The sequence below is a fragment of the Cetorhinus maximus genome, chromosome 1, assembly GCF_964194155.1.
Source record: "Cetorhinus maximus chromosome 1, sCetMax3.hap1.1, whole genome shotgun sequence".
Classification (NCBI taxonomy): Eukaryota; Metazoa; Chordata; class Chondrichthyes; order Lamniformes; family Cetorhinidae; genus Cetorhinus; species Cetorhinus maximus.
Window position 1 is genome coordinate 39,852,928 of NC_135879.1, and position 22,510 is coordinate 39,875,437.

General features: G+C 41.9%; 1 protein-coding gene across 11 annotated transcripts in view; it reads right to left on the reverse strand.

Annotated features, from left to right (window-relative positions):
• Positions 1 to 22,510, reverse strand: part of kiaa1109 (KIAA1109 ortholog) — a 533,049-nt gene that overhangs the window by 285,425 nt on the left and 225,114 nt on the right. For all 11 annotated transcript variants that reach the window (XR_013576358.1, XM_078539938.1, XM_078539971.1 and 8 more), the window contains 3 exons: positions 11,302 to 11,430; positions 3,701 to 3,820; positions 2,447 to 2,727 (listed from right to left, as the gene is read on the reverse strand). Coding sequence is in view for 10 of the 11 variants with exons in the window: in XM_078539938.1 (XP_078396064.1) it covers positions 2,447 to 2,727; positions 3,701 to 3,820; positions 11,302 to 11,430 (530 nt within the window). In the remaining variant the exon portion in view is untranslated. The remainder of the gene's footprint in view (positions 1 to 2,446; positions 2,728 to 3,700; positions 3,821 to 11,301; positions 11,431 to 22,510) is intronic.

The following is a 22,510-nucleotide window of genomic DNA, read 5'->3' on the forward strand; positions in this document are numbered from 1 at the left end:
ACTCATCCAGGCAAGTGGGGAGTATTCCATCATAGTCCTGTCCATTGCCTTGCAGATGGTGGACAGGCTTTGGGGAGTCAAGAGGTGAGTTACTCAACACAAAATTACCAGCCTCTGATCTGCTCTCACAGCGACAGTATTTATATGGCTGATCTAGTTAATTTTCTGGCCAATGGTAAACCGTAGAATGTAGATGGTTGGAGATTCAATGATGATAATGCCATTGAAAGGCATGGGGATATGGTTAGATCTTCTCTTGGTAATTGCCTAGCACTTGTGGGGTGCGATTGTCACTTACCAGTCAAGCCTGGATGTTGTCCAGGTCTGGCTGTATGTGAGCACAGATAACTTCATTATCTGATGAGTTGCAAGTGGAACTGAACATTGTGAAATTATCAGTGAAAATCCCCACTTCAGGATTTATGCCAGAGAGAAAGTCATTGATCAAACAGCTGAAGATGGTTGGGCTTAGGGCATTGCCCTGAGGAACACCTGTAGTGATATCCTGGGCTAAGATGATTGGCCTCCAACAACAAAACCCAGTTTCCTTTGTGATGGATATAACTCCAGAAAAGGAAAGTTTGCCCCAAATTCCCACTGACATCAATTTTTCTAAAACTTCATGATGTCACACTTGGTCAAAAGTTGTCTTTATGTCAAGGGCAATCACTCCCATCTCATCTCTGGAGTTCAGCTCTTTTGCCCATGTTTGGACCAAGGCTATAATGAAATCAGGAGCTAAGTGCGCCTAGTGGAACCCATTATGAGCATCAGTGAACAGGTTGTTATTGAGTAAGTGCCGCTTGTTAGCACTGTCAATGAAACCTTCCATCATTTTGATGACAATTGAGAGGGGGTTTGTGGGGCAGCAACTGGCTGGATTGGATTTGTCCTGTAAAAGCAAAATACTGCAGATACGAAAGACTCCATAGATCTTGCAGCATCTGAGGCGACAGAAACAGAGTTAACATTTTGAGTACAATATAACTCTTTTTTGGAAGTTCCAAAAAGAGCCACATTGAACTCAAAACATTAACTCTTTTGCCCTCTCCACAGATGTTGCCAGACCTGCTGAGTCCATCCAGCACTATGTTTTTATTTTGGATTTGTCCTGCTTTTTGTAGGTTGGACATACTTGGGAAATTTTTCACTTTGTCAGGCAGATGCCAGTATTCTAACTGCAACTGAACAGCTTGGCTAGGTGCATGGTTAGCTCTGGAGCACAATTCTTCAGCATTACAGCAGGGATGTTATCAGAGCCCACAGCCTTTGCTGTATCCAGTGCCTTCACACATTTCCCAATATCACGTGAAGTGAATCGAAATGGCTGAAGACCGGCGTCTGTGATGCCTAAGGAGGAGACTGAAATGGATCATCTGCTCAGCACTTTAGGCTGAAGATTCTTGAACTCATATACTGAGCTCGGCCACTATGCAGGATGGGGATGTTTGTGAAGCTTCTTCCTCCAGTTAGTTAATTGTCCAGCACCATACAGACTGGTTCTGGCAGGACTGCAGAGCTCTGATATGATCCATTGGTTCTGGGATCAGTTAGTTCTGTTTAATGCAAGCTGCTTCTGATGTTTAGCATGCTTGTAGTCTCGATCGCCAGCCCTGGTTATGACCTATCCCACATGCTAGCCCACCAGAGATTGTGACACAGTGGCATACAGTTGGGCGGGAGAAGCCCTAAGAGTTCTCAACATTGACCCCATACTCCATGACATCTCATGCCATCAGGTCCAACATGTGCATTCATTTGGCACAAAGTTCTTAACAATATGCAAATCTTGTAGCTTATTTCAACTTGATCACAGCCAGTTATAATATGGATTCCATATCCTTCGCACATCCACAACTGTCACAGTAATTTTGGAAACAGGAAAACAGGAAGCAAAAGTTCCCATATAAAGAATACTGGTGAGCACTCAGCTAGAAAATTATTCTTTCTAACTAAATTGGTTTAAAATAATGTTTTGCCCAGAGATCAAACAGTTCCAATATTTTTACTGCTGCCGATGTCAATTATTTTAACTGATCACATTTCACACTCTAGATCGAGAATGGGAAGGCTGATCAATACATCCGTGTTTTATACAAGGTAACAGTGTCTGGAGTGTGTTATGAGTAAGTAACTCATCCGGGCACTGGAATGTCATATACCATGAATCCTGTCTAGATTATTATATAAATCTTGACTTGGAACACATTTTAACTGCAATCTTACCAATAAATTAAACAACATAGCAATTTTACAGTTTCCCATTTGTTCCTGGCAGGGTATTGTGCCAGATAATTACAACTAGTTGCTCCATTTGGTGAATCAAATAATTAGATAAGATGGGACATTTTTAACTTAATCAAGCCATAATTGTATTGGGATTTATATCGCTATCTGGAACACAGGGAGATTATACATTCTACTTACAAATACAAGTATGTAGTACCTTTTAGTTCGGTTATCATGAATTTCCAAGAATTGCCTTTGCACTTCATGTTTTGCAGGATGGCCTGCAGCCAAAGCCACATCTGCTGTGATTAATCCAAAATTTACTGAACCAGCTTCTAGCCAACATGATCGACGGAGTACAGTGGGTTGAATTCCAAGCCTACAGTTTTCAAATTGTTCAATATATTGCCTAAGCTGAACATCTTGTATAACAGCACTTACTCCTTCTCCAACTGCTTGGTTATGAAGGTTACAAGTAGCAATGCGAATGGCCCCTATCTAGAAAATAAACTTAGTTAGAAATTGAAAACATCTGTGCCATGTCTTGTACAGTATAATAATCAAATTATCATGAATAAACATTACAAAAAGATTTATTCTACCTGCAGCACACTTAAAAAAAAACTTACCCCAAGCATTTTTTTCACATTTAGAAGGCTAGCATTTATTACATGTGTCCTCTGCAACTTTTATGAGAAAAACAAAAAGCCCTGGGCATTTGTAACACAAGTTACAAGATGACAGTACAAAATCTCAATCACGGATATTATTAGTGCAACAGCAGAATTTTGCACCCATGGTCTACTTTCGTTGCATTTTTATTATTATCAAAGCTTTGCAAGGGAGATATTTTTAAACTGCAAACAAATAGTGAGAATGAGAAACCCAATGGCAGGTCATCAGAAAATCAATAGCAGAGGCGGATAATCTCCACAGCCAGTCAGGGATGATGGGTGACGAGAAGAAACCCAAACAAGGAAACGAAATGAAACTGAATGTCAGAGAATTAATCACCTAATAATAATCCATTATATAATAAGAAAGCTGATTGGTGTGTAACATCCCATTTTGCAATGCATACGTTCCTATGTCAGATCCTCCATGCAGAAAAAAAATTGCAAATATCAACCTAAACCTGGTAGTACTGAGAACTGTCAATTTCCATTTTAAATGTGCATTGGTAAAGTTAGATTTACAAATATTTGCAAATAATCCTACACTTACACACACTGATGACTGCAATAGATGTGGAGCCAATATGCAATTAGCCTCATCCAATATTCAAATACACCACCTTAAACTTCTTCATTCACAGTGACAACCCAGTACCCATTAGTATGCCACTCTAGCTGCAAATACTTTCCCTACAGACAAGTCATGTTTGTAATTGTATTTTTGTTACTAAGTTCAATTTCAAATACCAACATGTATTTCTCTTTGGTTTGAATGAAAATCAAATGAAAACAATTACCTTTATACTGGCTGCACAACCATGTTCTACAACAAAGAGATCTGCTCCATCAACTGCTACCCGAGTCATAGTGTATTTCACTTCTTCTGATCGTTGACACGGCCCAGGCACACTTTTCAGCTGAAGTTATTGTAAAGGAAACAAATAACCATGTGCAGAGATAAATATTACAAATATACACAATACAGAATTTAGGATTTAGACTAAAATGATAATTTTTCTAACTTAATTTGCTTTCGCCATTAACTCTTTTATCTACCGACCTGAAACAATACGCTGCCCCTATCGGTGTGTTTTTAGGCAGGGAGTGGGGGTAGCATGAAATTGAAGGGATGGGATTCCCTCCAGGTTCCCACCCACCCCAACCACACAACGAATTAACACTGAGGCAGGCAAGGCCTCAGGTGAGAAGCACACCCTTGCTCCAATTGAGGTCCTTAATCGGCCAATTATTGGCCACTTAAGGGCCATTTCCCGCACAGCCTCAATTTTTAGGCTGGCGGGAGGATTGAAGTTGCACGGGTGATGCCTGAAAATCAGTGGAGTTAGGTCCCGTGTGGAGAGGAGGGGGGCATGCCTCCATCAGATGCCCCCTTCTGAAGCTGGGCACCCCCCTCCTTAAGGTCTGGTGGCCTCTGGACCTCCCTCCCCCATGGCCTCTCCCCCTTTGTGCCTCCCCAGGCCTTCCCTGCCCTCCCAACACTGGGACCCCTTGAACTTACTTGGTCTGTGTCCAAACTTAATCTCAGGGATCCTCCTGCATTTCTTCACCAGTCCACTGCAGCTCTTGTCACAGCAGGGACTGGAGAGCTGCCAGCCAATCATATTGGCTGGCAGCTCTCTAAGGTGGGACTTCCTCCCAAGTGAGAGGCAGAAATCCCACCTGCAACCACTTAACACTCATTCGAGCATGAAATGGCCGCAGGGCACTCCCGCCGACTCTTTGGATGGCAAGAAACGAGACCCCCGCCAACCAAAAAATTCAGGCCATTATTTCCTGAGGTCAGTTCACTTTGAACAGTCTGTCAGATCAGTCTAAAATCAAATTCCCTTTTCTCTCCCCTCTCTTCTGCTTGCAATGCAGTCACTCCAGAATGCATTCTAGAATTTAGCAGTGTAGCCAACAGGTGATAGTTGACGTGTATAACATAGCATTAGAGCAGGGGCATCAAATGCAATTTATATGGAGAGCCTGATCCAATATTGTGGTACTTTGTATGGGCCACATTTAGCAGAAGTAATTTATGGACACTGGGGTAAAATCAGTATATTTCTCCGTTTTTTGGGTGTAAAACAAGTGCAATGTAAAACATTTTCTGGTGTGAGATCATGCACATAAACTGTGCTGATGGCATGGCCACAATCATATTTCTTCTCTATTTTTTAAGCGCACTAGGCAGCTGCTTAAAATCAGCATTGGAACAACTTAAATATATAAAGGGTCCTGTGCTTGTTTCAAGAATATCCTGAAAAGTGTGTGAAAAACTAAATGGAGCATGCACCTTGCAAGCTCTGAATAGTTTTTTCAATGTTACAGTGGCCTAAACAGCAGTCTTGGTCTTGATTCAATATCCATTCCCTCCACCACCAGAGCTCCATGGTTACAATATGGACTATCAACAGAATGCACTGCGCCAACTGGTCAAGTTTACTTCAACACCACCTCTCAGCCCTGGAACATCTACCACCAAGAGAATGAAGAACACGATCATTGGAACCCAAGCATCCCGCCATATAGCATTATTTACGAGTCAAATTTCTGAAATTCACTCCCATCATAGGAGCACAGTCACTTCTTCAGGGTAACTGAAGGTGAGCAATAAATATAATTTTGCCACTGTCAATTTCATCCCTTGCACAGAAACAAAAAAACATACTATTTGGCATTAAATTACTAAACATACTCAAGGGCAGCAGAATGTTATTGTAGGCTTTAGATACTAGCTCTGATTTTCTTCCCTGCAGATTCAATATTTAGTTTTACCTCCTTTTTGTGCCCACTGAATTTAGTGTTTTAAATTTTCTGTTACATTTTAGGGAAAATCAACACCCTCCTACCTAACAAAATGGTAGTCACAGATGTCTGAATTAATGCAAAGGCAACCTGATCCAAAAAGACAAGCAAGAAGAATTCAAGAGGACAAGGTGCGCAACATGAAATTAGTAAATTTAGCAGCAACAAGAACTTCAAATTTTATATTCAGAGGGGTTTCCTCAGGTCCAGCAGTTAAATATAGAAACATGAGTTGCTAGTTATATTGTTGGGAGTGTTTCGCTCTGATATTTTAGTATCTGAAGGCAACAATAATCCCTTCCCCAATCATCTGCCATAACAAGGATAAAACTAAGCTAAATTATATAAACTTAACAACCATTATTTGTGGTTATTTCAATGGTTTTACATTTACAAAACTGTACATCTAATATAGTCAGCAAAATCTTAAACCAACATTTTTAAACAATACTAGGTTCACAGTGCATTTAGAATACCACAAATGAAGAGATGTTTCATACATCTTCTGCACAAGTTAACCTATATTGTTTTGTACAGGAAGTTTATCCTTCCTTACTCAGATTTAGTTCCTCCGGTCCCATACAGGACAATGGGCAGAAGACGCTGCCACCAGCCCCGGTTCATCGCAATCTCTTTTGCTCCAGCCCAGGTGATGTCCCATTCTTGGAGGTCTTCCTTAAATGTACTTTGCCATGTCTTCTTCAGCTGGACCCGTCTCCTTTTTCTATCTGGTTGTGTCCATTCTACTGCCACTCTGGCAGCATATCCGGGAGGCGAAATGTCCTGCCAGTCTCAGTCCTCTCTTCATCACAATGTCCGGCAGGCACCTCCGACTAGTTCTCTTTGGCACTTCTTTGTTGATGTTGCCTCTCCATGTGATGCCCAGGATTTTACATAGGCAGCGCTAGTGACAGACTTCCAACTTACATCACAACTTTCTCTTCCATGTCTCACTGATATAGATTGCAGCTGATACTACTATGGGCATATAGAGTCGCAGCTTCGTGGCCATGTTGACAATGTGGATGCCCAGACCATGTGGAGCTGCTGGAAGACCGGTGCTACTTTGTCGATTCATGCCAATCTCTACATCACCCTCCCAGGAGATGTTGCTTCCTGGGTAGGGGAAGTGGTCGATGTCCTCGACGTTCTGTTGCCTGATGGTGATGGAAGGGCCTTGTTGCCATCCAGTCATCACTGTCCTGGTCTTCTCACACCTGATGTATAGACCAACCTTGGTGCCGCTGCTCTCAAAACTGGGGGTCATGTCTTGCAGCGCGCACGATTCTTTGGCAGACAAGGTGATGTTGCCTGCGGAATCCAGGTCCGTCAAGGACAAGGGCACATCAGACAGTTTCTGGCTAGCGCTCTCCAACAGATTTGAAGTACTCCTGAGGTCAGGTAACATCAAGGAGCAGTAAGAAATCTTCAAAAAAAGGAGTTAAGCAGGGTGCAGAATTTGGGCAGAGGAGAGGAACAAACAAAGAACGATAGTTCACTGATTCATCGTGAAAGTTAATTAATGAAAGAAATTGTGTGAAGATCAGGAGGGACCAGAAAAAGAACATTGAGCAAAAGATGAGAACAGGATGAGAAGTACAGAAGACTGGATAAAGTCATAATGAAGAGCTGCAGGAGATACAGACGAGGATGGATAGAGTTAAAAGGCAGGAAGGCACAGAAGCAGCAATTCAGAATGACACCATGGGCAGAATTTTGCCCTTGGTGCGCAGGATCGGTGGGGGCGGTTGGGAAGCTGACCACTGCCCACGATCGACAGCACACTGCAATTTCATGCTGGTGGGCCATTTAAGGCCCGCCCAGCAAATGGCAGTGCTCAGCACTAACTGGGCGGGTGGGGGAAGGAGGGTGAGCAGGCCTGGCGCAAACTTCACGCATGTGCACGAGAGGGCACTGAATAATCTCCCTGAGGCACGGAGCTGCCTCAGGGAGATGAAGAGATATTTTAAAAATAATAGAGCAGAAAAATGTAATAAAACATGTCCCCTCATATGACTCTGTCACATGAGCAGGGACATGTTTTCAATTAAAAAATAAGATTTTTATTTTATTTGTATTTGCTATTGGAAACCTCATCCCGCCCCTAGATGAGGCTCCCAAAAAAATGCAAAGGCCGCTTGGCCTTTTTGCCTTCCTGCTATCCGTTAGGTTGAACAGGCAGTGAAAAATTAATGTCAATTGATAATTTAATGGCCTGAATAGGCCTTCTAACTGCTGGCGGGCGTGCGGCCAGCTCCAGCGCGCGCCTGCCGACCGAACTATCACGCGACTGCGCACTGACGTCAACACGCTTTGCCGATATCATTGTGTGTCATTTCATGCTCGGTCAGGTTGGACGCGTGCCCGCCCGCCAAGCTAAAAATTCTGGCCCAAGGTGCTGTACAGGATTGCACGAGAGCTGACTGGTGCAAGAAGCAACACACTGCGTCAGTCAAGGGCAAGAACGGTAGAACACTATGGAGGCGAGATGGGTGGGACACTTTTGGGTGATCCTCAATTAGCCTAACCCCAACTCCATATTCAAGTTCAATGACTGCACCACATCTCAACAGATGAATATTAACCTGTGAGAAATTGCCACATCAGAGGTCCAATGAGCCATTCAAGAACCTGTAGAACAACAAGGCAACTGGAATCAACAAGATACAAGCGCAGCTCTGAAAGATGGCAAGAACACAGTCACAACAGAGCACATGGACCTGTTCAACAAGATCTGGACTGCGGAGAACGTCCTGGATGTCTAGAGGCAAGGAGTAATCATCCAGGTGCCGAAGGGGAACCTCAGAGACTGCAACAACTGGAGAGGCATAATACTGCTGTCATTAACTGGCAACCTCTTCAGCACAATGCTCCTCAACAGATTGAAAGCAGAAGTAGGTGGTACACTTCATGAAGAGCAGGCAGTTTCTGGGGTGGCAGATCATGCAGCAAGCAGATCTTTACACTCAGGAACATCAGAGCAGAGCCTATTGTATCAGAAGCCACATTATCAACTTCATTGATTTCAAGAAGACTTTTGATAGCATCCATTGGCAGTCACTCTAGTACATCGCAAGATAGTACAGCATCCCAGAGCAGCATATTAACATCTTCATAGCCTTATACTGCGACTCACTGATGTGTCAAGATCAGCATGAACACCATAGGCTCCTTCAACATCATCACAGGAATACGGGAAGGTTGCATACTCTCCCTGGAAGGCGATGGTGGGTGCAGACTTGAGCAAGTTTATACAGACAAAAAAAAATCAAAATTTCTAGGTTCCAAACTCCTGTACCAAAGTGAACATGAAATGGCAGTGATGCTGTCAAGCACATCAAGTAAAAATACAATGAATTATTTTCCTTCTTCATGAATCAATTACATTATTTGCACTGGAGAAATTTCCACAATTAAGCATAAACTAACGTTTTAACAAATCAGAAACTACTTTGCCAGATCACACTATTGACTGGTTAGAATCCCAATGTTTAAATTCACCAACATAAAAATAACTGGAAGTTTGCTGAAAAGAATACTTTGCACTTAGATGCCTTTTCTAAGTTTTCTGGACCACTTGGAAAATCCAAAAAATTCTTAGCAACAAAAACTCAACTGATTAATCTAAATATAATCTAAAATTAGATTTTGTTCCGCATCTGTCCGAACACTTATGGATGTAGGCTCACTTGTCAATTTAGAACTCTTAAGTTCAAGTGCCTAGGGATCTTTTAATAATTGCCAATTAATTTTCCACATTTATAGGTATGCCACTAATGAAAGGTTATAGTGGAGGCATCAATAGAGGATCGCAAGCAATCTCTTCATAGTAATTTGCAATCGAAATTTTTGTTTTATAAATATCTATCTCAATATTACCTTGTGGACTAAAATACTGTACAACAGTGGAAATGTTAAATTGGGTCACTTGATTTAAGGTCAAGCCACAAGTGAGTCCTGTTCTCAACTGTAACAGCTCACAGGGGTGTAAGAGATATCAAACACTAACCTAAAGCTTTACTAACTACAATATATTTAATGTAGTTGAGAGTTTAACCCACTTATTATATATCTAATATAATGTGATTTGCTATATTTTAAAATTATTACCCTGGAAGGATTGTCAAATTAACTTTCAAGAAAAACATTCCAAAGTCACTTTGTACCAAAATTAAAAATACTTCTGAATACACATCTAGAAGAACAAAGAACATTAAAAAATTGTTACAGTAAAATTTGATCATGGATAGTTCTTGGAAGTAGTGTAGAAATCTGTTGGGAATGAATAAATTCAACAAAACTGAAGAAGTTGAGAAATGTAAGTGAGTGCCAAGGCACAGTATTGGTACTATTCATCATGCAGTGTCTGATCTCAGTCATGCTGTCATAGAGAGGTATAGAGCAAAGGCCATTAACTTCTCCCCAAAGAAAGTAAAATTGAAAGGATGGTAACACTGACATTTGTCAATGGCTGGTAATGTAACAGCACGAGAAAAAAATCTCCAACTCATCTTCTTGCCCAAGTGGCTAATTGGCACAGATATATTCCAGGAAGTAAGGTGGGAAGGGAGGAAGAGAAGAAAATAAATATTCCTTCAAAAATTGAAGGAAGTTTCACAAGTTGAACAGTATTATTTTGCATTTACTAGCTTCTTTTGGTGACTTTAGCTGAGAGTTACATGATAAATCCTTTCATTCATATTAGATGTTCTAAGAGATCCAAGTTTGAGCATGCAAATTCAATCCCCAAAAGTACAAACCAATACAAAGTTGTACACAATCACCATTTATTAATACTAATAAACTGATGTGATGCAGAAGTTACAACAGTGGCCTGTATGGACAAACAGAAACATTCCATTCATGCTGTGGGGCAACTAACAAGTGAATTTGAAATAAGGTTAAGGGTGGCATTTTGGAAATAATTTTAAATAATGTGGAGAAAGACGATGGTGAATATATTCTTAACTCAGCCGGTGTGCCCATCTTTCGCTGTGTCTTTGTCAGGTAGAATGAATGATCTAAAATTGAGTTTTTCCAAGCGTGTATGTTCAATGAGGCAGCAGTGGCATAGTAGTTTTGTCACTAACTAGTATTCCAGAGACCTAGGGTAATGCTCTGGGGACTGGGGTTTGAATCCCACCATGGCAGGTGGTGAAATTTGAATTAAAAGTCTTAACCACTGATAATTATCATAAAAACCCATCTGGTTCACTAATATTGTTTAGGCCTACATGTGACTCCAGACCCACAGCAATGTGGTTGACTCTTGAATGCCCTCTGAACAAGGGAAATTAGGGATGGGTAATAAATGCTGGCCTAGCCACAGACGCCCACATCCCATGAACCAACAAAAGAAATGAAACTGAAGCAGTTTATAAATGGCACCGATGTTGCAGCATCCCTTCTATTTCAATTATTAGCATCATACCCAATATTAATTCTTACACCAACACCGCTATTAAGATATAACTATCGCTCAATTGAAATTACACTTCTCAATGTACAAAATTGCACTTTTAAAATAAGCTGATTAAAAGCACACGTTACAGAATAACATAGCTTAGTGACATTTCTATTTCCTTACCTTCAATTCACAGAAACGTTGATCAACACCATGTTGACATAAGACAACAGATTTGGGCCTTTCCAATTCATATTCTTGACACATCACGTGAAAGATGAATGTCTGTCCCCACTCTAGCAGAGTGGCCAGCTACAGAAAATAAAGACATCACAAACTTTGTTGGAGTGCACATTAAAGAATGGAAAGTCCAAGAATATGACTTTATAACTTAATGCCATTCTCCTGCCTTTTCCCCATATCCTTGCACATTGTTTCTATTCAAATAATCATCCAATGCCCTCTTGAATGCCTCGAATGAGCTTGCCTCCACCACACTTCCAGGCAGTGTATTCCAGACTCAAACCACTCACTGTGAAAAACTTTTTTTTCGCACATCACATTTGCTTCTTTTGCAAATCACTTTAAATCTGTGTCCTCTCATTCTCAATCCTTTGATGAGTAGGAACAGTTTCTCCCTATCTACTCTATCCAACCCCCTCATGATTTTGAACACCTCTATCAAATCTCCTCTTAGCCTTCTCCTCTCCAAGGAGAGCACTCCCAGCCTCTCCAATCTATCTTCGTAACTGAAGTTTCTCATCCCTGGAACCATTCTTGTAAACCTCTTCTGCACTCTCTCCAATGTGTTCATATCCTTCCTTTAGTTTGGTGCCCAGAATTGTACACAATACTCCAGCTGAGCTCTAACTGGTGTCTTATATAAGTTCAGCATAACCTCCTTGCTCTTGTACTCTATGCCCCTATTAATAAAGCCCAGAATACTGTATGCTTTATTAACTGATCTCTCCATCTGTCCTGAAGATAGAATGTAGCAAATTAGCATGATCAATTCCACACCATTTCCTTGGTTATGTAAAAAAAGTACAAATTATTCCTCGAGTAAATGATACTAGCCTTTTTATGCTAGGTTAGTTTTCACAAAGTCATAGAATGATTGCAGCATAGAAGTAGGCTATTCAGCCTGTCATGTCTGTACTAACTGTCTACAAGGGCAACTAGGATAACACCAACCCCCTGCCCTTTTCTGTAAAGTGGAGGTGGGGGGGGGAGAAAGGAGGAGGAGGAAGGATCCAGTTGTTGTGGTCCACATGGGTATCAATGACAAAGGTAGGATTAAGAAAAATTCTGCCAAGGGAGTGTGACCAGAGAGGGGCTAAATTAAAAAGAACCACAAAGGTAAGAAGCTCTGGATTACTACCTGAGCCACAAGTAAATTGGCATAAGGTAAATAAGATGAGAGAGTTGAATGCATGGCTAAAAATTGTGCATGGAAGAAATGGGCTTTTAATCATGGGACACTGGCACCAACATAAGGGAGGGGGGGGCTCTACGGCTGGGAGGGTCTTCCTTTGAACTGTGCTGGGACGCTGTCCTGCGAAATCGTATAACTAATCGTATAGCTGTAGAGAGGGGGAAGGATTCGCATGAGAGGCAATTTGGAAAGGTAACGAGAAAGGACAAGGCAATAGTGCAGGCTAATGACAGGGGTAATGATAACCAGTAAGATAAAAGCAAAATACTACAGATGCTGGAAATCTGAAACAAAATCAGAAAATGCTGGAAAAAGCTCAGCAGGTCTGGCAGCATCTATGGGGAGAGAAAGAGTTAACGTTTTGAGTCTGTATGACCCTTCTTCAGAGCTATGAAGAATCTTGTGGATGGTATACACTGCTGCTATTGTGCGTTGGTGGCGGAGGGAGTGAATGTTTATGGATGTGGTGCCAATCAAGTGGGCTGCTTTGTCCTGGACAGTGTCAAGCTTTTTGAGTGTTGTGGGAGCTGCACTCATCCAGGCAAGTGGGGAGTATTCCATCACACTCCTGACTTGTGCCTTGTCGATGGCGAACAGGCTTTGGGGAGTCAGGAGGCGAGTTACACATCGCATGAATCCTAGCCTCTGTCCTGCTCTTGTAGCCACAGTATTTATATTGCTAGTCCAGTTCAGTTTCTGGTCAATGGTAACCCCCAGGAAGTTGATAGTGGGGGATTAAGTGATGGTAATGCCATTGAACGCCAAGGGGCGATGGTTAGATTCTCTCTTGTTGGAGATGGTCATTACCTGGCACTTGTGTGGTGCAAATGTTATTTGCCGCTTGTCAGCCCAAGCCTGGATATTGTCCAGGTCTTGCTGCATTTGGACCAGGGCTGTTTCAGTATTTGAAGAGTTGCGAATGGTGCTGAACGTTGTGCAATCATCAGCAAACATCCCCATTTCTGTCCTTATGATGGAAGGAAGGTCCTTGATGAAGAAGCTGAAGATGGTTGAGCTGAGGACACAACCTGAGGAACTCCTGATGTCCTGGAGCTGAGATGACTGACTTCCAACAACCACAACCATCTTCCTTTGTGCTATGTATGATTCCAACCAGTGGATTGTTTTCCCTGATTCCCATTGACTCCAGTTTTGCTAGGGCTCCTTGATGCTACACTCCGTCAAATGCAGCCTTGATGTTAAGAGCAGTCACTCTCACTTCACCTCGTGAGTTCGGCTCTTTTATCCATGTTTGAACCAAGGCTGTAATGAGGTCAGGAGCTGAGTGGCCCTGGCGGAACCCAAGCTGGGTGTCAGTGAGCAGGTTATTACTAAGCAAGTGTCGCTTGATAGCATTGTTGATGACCCCTTCCATTACTTTACTGATGATCGAGTAATTGGGGCAATAATTGGCTAGGTTGGATTTGTCCTGCTTTTTGTGTATAGGACATACCTGGGCAATTTTCCACATAGCCGGATAGATGCCAATGTTGTAGCTGTACGGGAACAGCTTGGCTAGGGGCACAGTACATTCTGGAGCACAAGTCTTCAGTACTATTGCCAGAATACTGTCAGGGCCCATAGCCTTTGCACTATCCAGTGCCTTGAGCCATTTCTTGATATCACGTGAGTGAATCGAATTGGTTGAAGACTGGCATCTGTGATGCTGGGGACCTCCAGAGGAGGCCAAGATGGATCATCCACTCGGCACTTCTGGACGAATCAAACTGGCAAAAATAGCCTTGAGGATGAGTTCATAGTGCATTTGGGACAAGGAACAGGATATTTTACACCTGGTAAAGTGTAATGAGACAGGATTAAAGATCTCATAATAAAGGATCCTCAAGGCAAGAGGGATCATAGCACGGTTGAATTTCACATTCAGTTTGAGGGTAAGAAACTTGAGTCTGAAACTATTGTCTTAAACTCAAATAAAGTCAATTACAAGGGTATGAAGACAGTTGGTAAAGTGGACTGGGAAAATAGGTTAAAAGATAAGATGGTAAGAGAATTAATGACTGACATTTAGAGAGATTTCATAATATATTCTTTTGAGAAAGAAAGGCCCCATAAGAAGGATGTGCCATCAGTCAAATTGAAAGAAAAGGTGTCCAATGCTGCAAAGATTAGTGGTAGGCCAGAAGACTGGGAAAATTTTAGAAACCAACAATAGATGACTTAAAAAAGGTGAAATTAAAATGAGGATAAACTAGCAAGGAATATAAAAACAGGCAGTAAGACTTTCTACAAGTATATAGTACGTTTCAGGATGATGACAGAAAAGGACTATAGGCAATCCAGAGTAAAAATAATTAACTGGACAAGAGCTGACTTTGATGGGGCAAGAACGGAGCTGGGCAGATAGACTGGAACAAAAGATTGGCAGGAAAAACTAACCGAACAATGGGCTACCTTCAAAAAAGAATTGATTCGGGCACAATCAAGGTATATTCCATCGAAAGGGAATGCCGAGCAAACAAATCCAGAGCTCCCTGGATGAAAAAAGAGATTGAAATTAAGATAAAGAAGAAGAAGTGAGCTTATGACAGGTGTCAGGCAGAAAATATAATTGAGAACCAAGAGGAATTACAGAAGGTTCAGAGGGGAGGTGAAAAAGCATATTAGAGAAGCGAAGAGAGATTATGAGAAAAGACTGGCAGCCAACATAAAGGGGAATCCCAAAGTCTTCTATAGGCATATAAATATTAAAAGGGTGATAAAAGGAGTAAGGCCGATTAGGGAATTTGCACATGGACAAAGCGGCCATGGCTGAGGTATTAAATGAATACTTTGCATCCATCTTTGCCGGGGGGGTGGGAGCTGCCCAGGTTGTGGTGGCAGACGAGGAAACTCTGTCACTAGACAAGGCACTGGGACTGGATGAGATGCATCCAAGGATATTGAAGGAAGTGAGAGTAGAAATTGCAGGAGCACTGGCCATAATCTTTCAGTTTTCCCTAGACTTGGGGGAGGTGCCAGAGAACTGGAGAATTGTAAACATTGAGCCCTTGTTCAAAAAAGGTTGTAAGGATAAGCTCAGCAATTACAGACCAGTCAGTTTAGCTTCAGTGATGGGCAATATTCTAGAATCAATTATTCGGGATAGCATTAGTAGTCACATGGAAAAATATGGGTTGATAAGGGAGAGCAAGCATGGATTTCTAAAGGGGAAATTGTGTTTAACTAACTTGCTGGAGTTTTTTGAAGAGGTAACAGAAAATGGTCAATGAGGGTAATGCTGTTGATGTGGTGTACATGGACTTCAAAAAGGCATTTGACACAGTGCCACACAACCGGCTTGTGAGAAAAGTTATTGCTCATGGAATAAACGGGACAGTAGCAATGTGGATACAAAATTGGCTGAAAAATGGGAAGCAGAGAGTAATAGTTGATAGATGTTTTTCAGGCTGGAGGAAGGTTTGCAGTGGAGTTCCCCAGGGGTCGGTATTGGGACCCTTGCGTTTCCTGATATATATTAATGATCTAGATCTTTCAAAGTTTGTGGATGATACGAAGCTTGGGAGTGTTGTGAACTGCAAGGAGAACAGTGTGGAACTTCTAAGAGGACATAGACAAGTTGGTGGAGTGGGTAGATAGGTGGCAGATGAAGTTTAATGCAGAGAAGTGTGAGGTGATGCATTCAGTATGAAGAACATGGACAGACAATATAAAATAAGGGGTGGAATTTTGAAAGGGGTGCAGGAGCAGAAAGACTTGGGTGTATATATGCATAGATCATTGAAGGTGGCAGACAGGTGAAGAGAGCAGTTAATAAAGCATACGGTATCCTGGGCTTTATTAATAGGGGCATAGGGTATAAGAGCAGGAAGGTTATTTTGAATTTATATAAGAGCCTCGTTATACCTCAGCTGGAGTATTGTGTACAGTTCTGGGCACCAAATTATAGGAAGGATGTGGACACATTGGGGAGAGTGCAGAAGAGGTTTACAAGAATGGTCCCAGGGGTGGGAAACTTCAGCAATGAGGATAGATTGGAGAAGTTGGGACCGTTTTCCTTGGAGAGGAGAAATTTGAGAGGAGACTTGATCGAAGTTTTCAAAATCATGAGGGGGCTGGACAGAGTAGATAGGGAGAAGCTGTTCCCACTCATAAAAGGATCAAGAATGAGAGGACACAGATTTAAAGTGTTTTGCAGAAGAAGCAAATGTGACATGAGAAAATACTTTTTCACACGAGTGGTTCAGGTCTGGAATGCACTGCCTGGAAGTGTGGTGGAGGCAGGTTCAAGAGGGCATTAGATGATTATTTGAATAGAAACGAGGTGCAGGGATACGCAGAAAAGGTAGGGCAATGGCACTAGGTCATAATGTTCATTTGGGGAGTTGGTGCAGACACAATGGGCCAAATGGCCTCCTTCTGTGCCATTAAGATTCTGTGATTCTGTGTTACATAAAGAGAAAGAGAGGGGAAGCAGTGGCATAGTGGTATTGTCACTGGACTAGTAATCCAGAGACCCAGGGTAACACTTTGGGGGCCCGGGTTCACATCCCACCAGATCGTGAAATTTGAATTTGATTAAAAAAAAGTCTAATAATGACCATGAAACCATTGTTGGTTGGCATAAAAACCCATCTGGTTCACTAATGTCCTTGAGGAAGGAAATCTGCCACCTTACCTGGTCTGGCCCATATGTGACTCCAGACCCACAGCAATGTGGTCGACTCTTAAGTGCCCTCTGAAATGGCCTAGCAATAAATGCTGGCCTAGCCAATGACGCCCTCATCCCACAAACAAATAAAAACAATAAAGTAAACATTCAGAGAAGATGAGACTGGGGAATTAACAATGCGAAACAAGGAAATGGCAGAGGCTTTGAACAAGTATTTTGTATCTGTCTTCATGGTAGAAGACACAAAAAACTACCAAGAATAGTAGAAAGTCGAGGGCCTGTAAAGGAAGAATTTAAAACAATCACAATCACCAGAAAAAAGTACTAGGAAAATTAATAGGACTAAATGCTAACAGTCCCCTGGACCTAATGGTCTGCACCCTAGGGTCTTAAACAAAGTGGCTGAAAAGATAATGTATGCATCGGTGGTACTCTTCCAAAAATTTCCTAGATTTAGGAAAGGCTCGTGCGAATTGGAAAACTGTAAATATAATACCACTATTCAAGAAAGGAGGGAGACAGAAAGCAGGCAACTATAGGCTAGTTAGCCTAACATCTGTCATTGGAAAAATGCTGGAATCCATTATTAAGAAAGTAGTAGCAGGGCATTTAGAAAACTATAATAAAATCAAGCAGAGTCAACATGGTTTAATGAAAAGGAAATAGCATTTGACAAATTTTCTTTGAGAATGTTACAAGCAAGATAGATAATGGGGAACCAGATGATGTAGAGTACTTGAATTTCCTAAAGCCATTCAATAAGGTGCCACAAAATGTACTACACAAGAACTCATGCTAAAGGTAATATATTAGCATGGATCAAAGAGTGGCTAAATAACAAAAAACAGATGTGATAATGGGTCATTTTTAAGTTGGCAAACTGTAACTCATGGAGTGCCGCAGGGGTCAGTGCTGAGGCCTCAACTATTTACAATATATGTCAATGACTTGGAAGAAGGAACAGACTGCATTGTAACCAAATTTGTTGATGATGCAAAGATAGATTGGAATGCAAGTTGTGAGGAGGGCAGCAAGAGTCTGCAAAAGGATATAGGTAGTGAGTGAGCAAAAAATTGGCAAATGGAGTATAATGTGATTGACTCTTAAAAATGCACTCTGAACAAGAGCAATTAGGGATGGGTAATAAATACTGGCCTAGCCAGTGACGCCCACATCCCACGAACGAATAATAAAAAAAAGACTGCAGAACGCTGTGGTACAGAGTGATCTGGGTGGCCTTGTACATAACTCAAAGTCAGCTTGCAGGTACAGCAAGTAATTTGGAAGGCAAATGAAATGGCGGCCTTTTATTGCAATGGGATTGGAGTATAAAAGCCTTGCTATTGCTGTACAGGTCATTGATTGGAACACACCTAGAGTATTGTGCACAGTTTTGATCTCCTTATTTAAAGAGAGATATACTTGGATTGGAGGCAGTTCAGAGAAGGTTCACTAGACTGATTCCTGGGATGAAGGGGTTGTCTTATGAGGAATGGTTAAGCAGGTTGGGCCTATACTTATTGAAGTTTAGAAGAATAAGAGGTGATCTTATTGAAACATACAAGATTGAGGGGGCTTGACAGGGTAGATGCTGAGAGGATGTTTCCCCTCATAAGGTTAATCTAGAACAAGGGGTCTCCCATTTAAGATGGCGATAAGGAGAAATGTCGTCTCTTCAAAGAGTTATTAATCTTTGGAATTCTCTACCCAGAGCAGTCATTGTCTAACTCAGCTTTAAATATATTCAGATTTTTGATTTATAAGGAAGTCAAGGGTTATGTTGGGGATGGTGGGGGAGAGCAGGCAGGAAAATGGAGATAAAACCACAATCAGACCAGCCATGGTGTTAATGAATGGAGGAGTGAGCTCAAAGGGCCAACTCGCCTACTGTTGCTCCTATTTCTTATTCTATCTCCACCACCCTTTTATCGTGTCATTATTCCTGCCTTCTGCCCTATCACAGACATTCCCTTTTTTTCTCCCCTCTTCCTCCACCCACCACCCCTTCTTTCCCTGCCAGTGCTAAAAACCTGCTTAAAACCTGTTACCTCGCTAACCTCTTCTGGTTCTGATGAAGGATCATCAGCCTGAGATGTTAATTCTGTTCCTCTCTCTCCACAGATTCTGTCTGACCTGTTGAACACCACCAGCATTTTCTGTTTTTATCTATAAGCGTGCTTATATTAAAATTGCAACTGTATGAGTTACTTGTAGAGTTACTTGACAAGAGGTAGAGTATGCTTCACCCAAATTACTGCATTCTTCATCAGGTAGAGAGTTAGGGCAAACACAGTAACCTCTACTGCCTTCTACCTGCTGCTATTTAATAAAAATCAAAGCAACAAGTTGCAGCAATTAATCATGAGAGACCACCTACAAACAATCTAAATTGTAGCACACCAACAGCGTTGATTAATCTGCTACAGTTCACTTGCGACCTGATAAGTAAAATTGATTGTGACAGATATATACATCACAAAAGCCAACCAGCCTGCTGCTCGCCGTCAATTTTTTTTCCTAAACCAGATTAGTTAGCAAGAACTACTACATTTAAAAAGTAAAAATGCAGCAAACAGGTATCAATTTATTTTCTCTGCAGTTTCTTCACATTCAGGTTTCCTCTAAAATTCTTCCAGAAACATTGATCTTTTTGATTATACACAAAGTCAGCACAAAATTCTATAAAGCAATAAACTTGCCTTCAAAAAATTTCCTTCACCTTGTTTTCCATAAAAGATCAAATGAGCAATGAAATTAGAAAGGAGGCAAGAGGAGTATAATGCAAAATCTTCCTTTCTGATTTCAGTTTGAATTCCTTCCTAGTCCTTTCTACTTTGTTTTACTTTTGACATCCAACACTGCTCACAATTCCACATTGCGAAGAGAACAAATTAATCTGCTCTTAGCTGTTTGCAACTGGCCACCAAGTGATGAAAAGTGATTTAATATGACATACTTTATGCACACACGCTAAAAAGGAACCATTGAGGGAGCTTAGAATATGGAAACAGACTAATTACACTTTGGTATATGAATGTGAACAGATCAGCATTTGCAAATGAATGGGAGCGTGTACTGTAAAATTTACTGCTTAAAAGATTTTAATTTCATACCACACATGATATATCAGAATTTCACCATTGTTGCATACACTATTTGAACAACAAACAAAAGATTCAGCTGTTCGTAAAAAACACTTGCTACACAAGATTTCTGAATGCACCCAGAACTGCAGCACACACAAGATAATTGACTTTGACAAAAATATTGGATTTTAAAAGATCAACCTTTGAGAGAATGGAAATCAAATTTCAAAACGTGATTGAGATAAGTTTGTGAGATGGACATTAGAAAAGTAAAGCATTTAAAAGGATAAGTTCAATCTACAACTAAAATTAATTCTGACCAAACTATCGGCAATAGCATAGAAGCAAAATACCGCGGATGCTGGAAATCTGAAACAACCACAGGTCTGACAGCAGCTGTGGAGAGAGAAACAGAGTTGACGTATCGAGTCTGTATGACCCTTCTTCAAAGCTACAGAGAAGTAGAAATGTGATGAAATTTATGCAGGTGAAGCTTAATAGAAGGCCAGCGACAGGTGGGGGAAAAGGAGAGATTGACAAAGATGTCATGAACAAAAGGACAAAGGGAGTGTTAATGGTGGTGGTTAAGGGATAGAAAAGGTGCTGATAGTGGCAAAGGTAAGAAAGCAGAATGTGATAATAGCAGAAGGCGGGTAAGCAATCTGAAAAGAATAATATCAACAAGTAACAGATGGCCCTTGTTGTGGTGGGGGGGTGGAAAGAAGGATCAAAAATGGGGGAAAAGGGGGACTAAAAAGGGAATAAAACAATGAATAAATGAATAAAAATAAAAATGATTAAAAATAAAAATAAGTGGACAAAAAATAAAGATGAGTTTTGAAAAAAGGGGTGAAGGTAGGAGGGGAGGGTTCATGGTCTGAAGTTGTTGAACTCGATGTTAAGTCCGGAAGGCTGTAAAGTGCCTAATCAGAAGATGAGATGCCATTCCTCCAGTTTGCATTTAGCTTCACTGGCATACTGCAGCAGGCCAAAGATGGACATGTGGACATGAGAGCAGGATGATGTGTTGAAATGTCAAGCAACAGGAAGGTCTGGGTCATGCGCTTGTGGACAGACCAAAGGTGTTCCACAAAGCAGTCACCCAGTCTGCGTTTGGTCTCCCCAAGGTAGAGGAGACCGCATTGGGAGCAGCAAATGCAGTAGATCAAATTGAAGGAGGAGCAAGTGAAGCGCTGTTTCATCTGAAAGGAGCGTTTGGGCCTTTGGACGTTAAGGAGGGAGGAGGTAAAGGGGCAGGTGTTGCACCTTCTGCAATTTCATGGGAAGGTGCCTTAGAAAGGGAATGAGATGCTGGGGGTGATGGAGGAGTGGACCAGGGTGTCCCAGAGGAAACAATCCCTATGGAATGCAGACAAGGGGGGTGGGGAGCGATGAGGGGAAGATGCGTTTGGTGCTGGCATCATGCTGGAGTTGGCGGAAATGGTGGAGGATGATCCTTTGAATGCAGAGTCTAGTGGGATGAAAAGTGAAGACAAGGGGGACTCTATCATGGTTCTGGGAGGGAGGGAAAGGTGTGAGGGCAGAGGCGCAGGAGATGGGTCGGACACGGTTGAGGGCCCTGTCAACCAGTGGCTGGGATATCTCGGTTAAGGAAGAAGGAAGACATGTCAGTAGCGCCGTTTTGGAAAGCGGCATCTTCAGAACTGACCTCTCGCAACATTCCGCATTCAAAGGATCATCCTCCACCATTTCCGCCAACTCCAGCAGGATGCCACCATCAAACACATCTTCCCCTCACTCCCCCGTCAGCATTCCATAGGGACCATTCCCTCTGGGGCACCCTGGTCCACTCCTCCATCACCCCCAACACCTCACCCCCCTACCACGGAACCTTCCCATGAAATTGCAGAAGGTGCAACACCTGCCCCTTTACCTCCTCCCTCCTCACTGTCCAAGGGCCTAAGCATTCCTTTCAGATGAAGCAGCGTTTCACTTGCACCTCCTTCAATTTGGTCTACTGTACTCACTGCTGCCAATGCAGTCTCCTCTACATTGGGGAAACCAAACAAAGACTTGGTGACCACTTTGCAGAACACCTTCAGTCTGTCTGCAAGCTTGACCTAGACCTTCCTGTTGCTTGCCATTTCAACACACCATCCTACTCTCATACCCATCCTTGGCCTGCTGAAATGTTCCAGTGAAGCCCAATGTAAACTGGGGGAACTCATCTTCTGATTAGGCACTTTACAGCCTTCCAGACTTAACATTGAGTTCAACAGC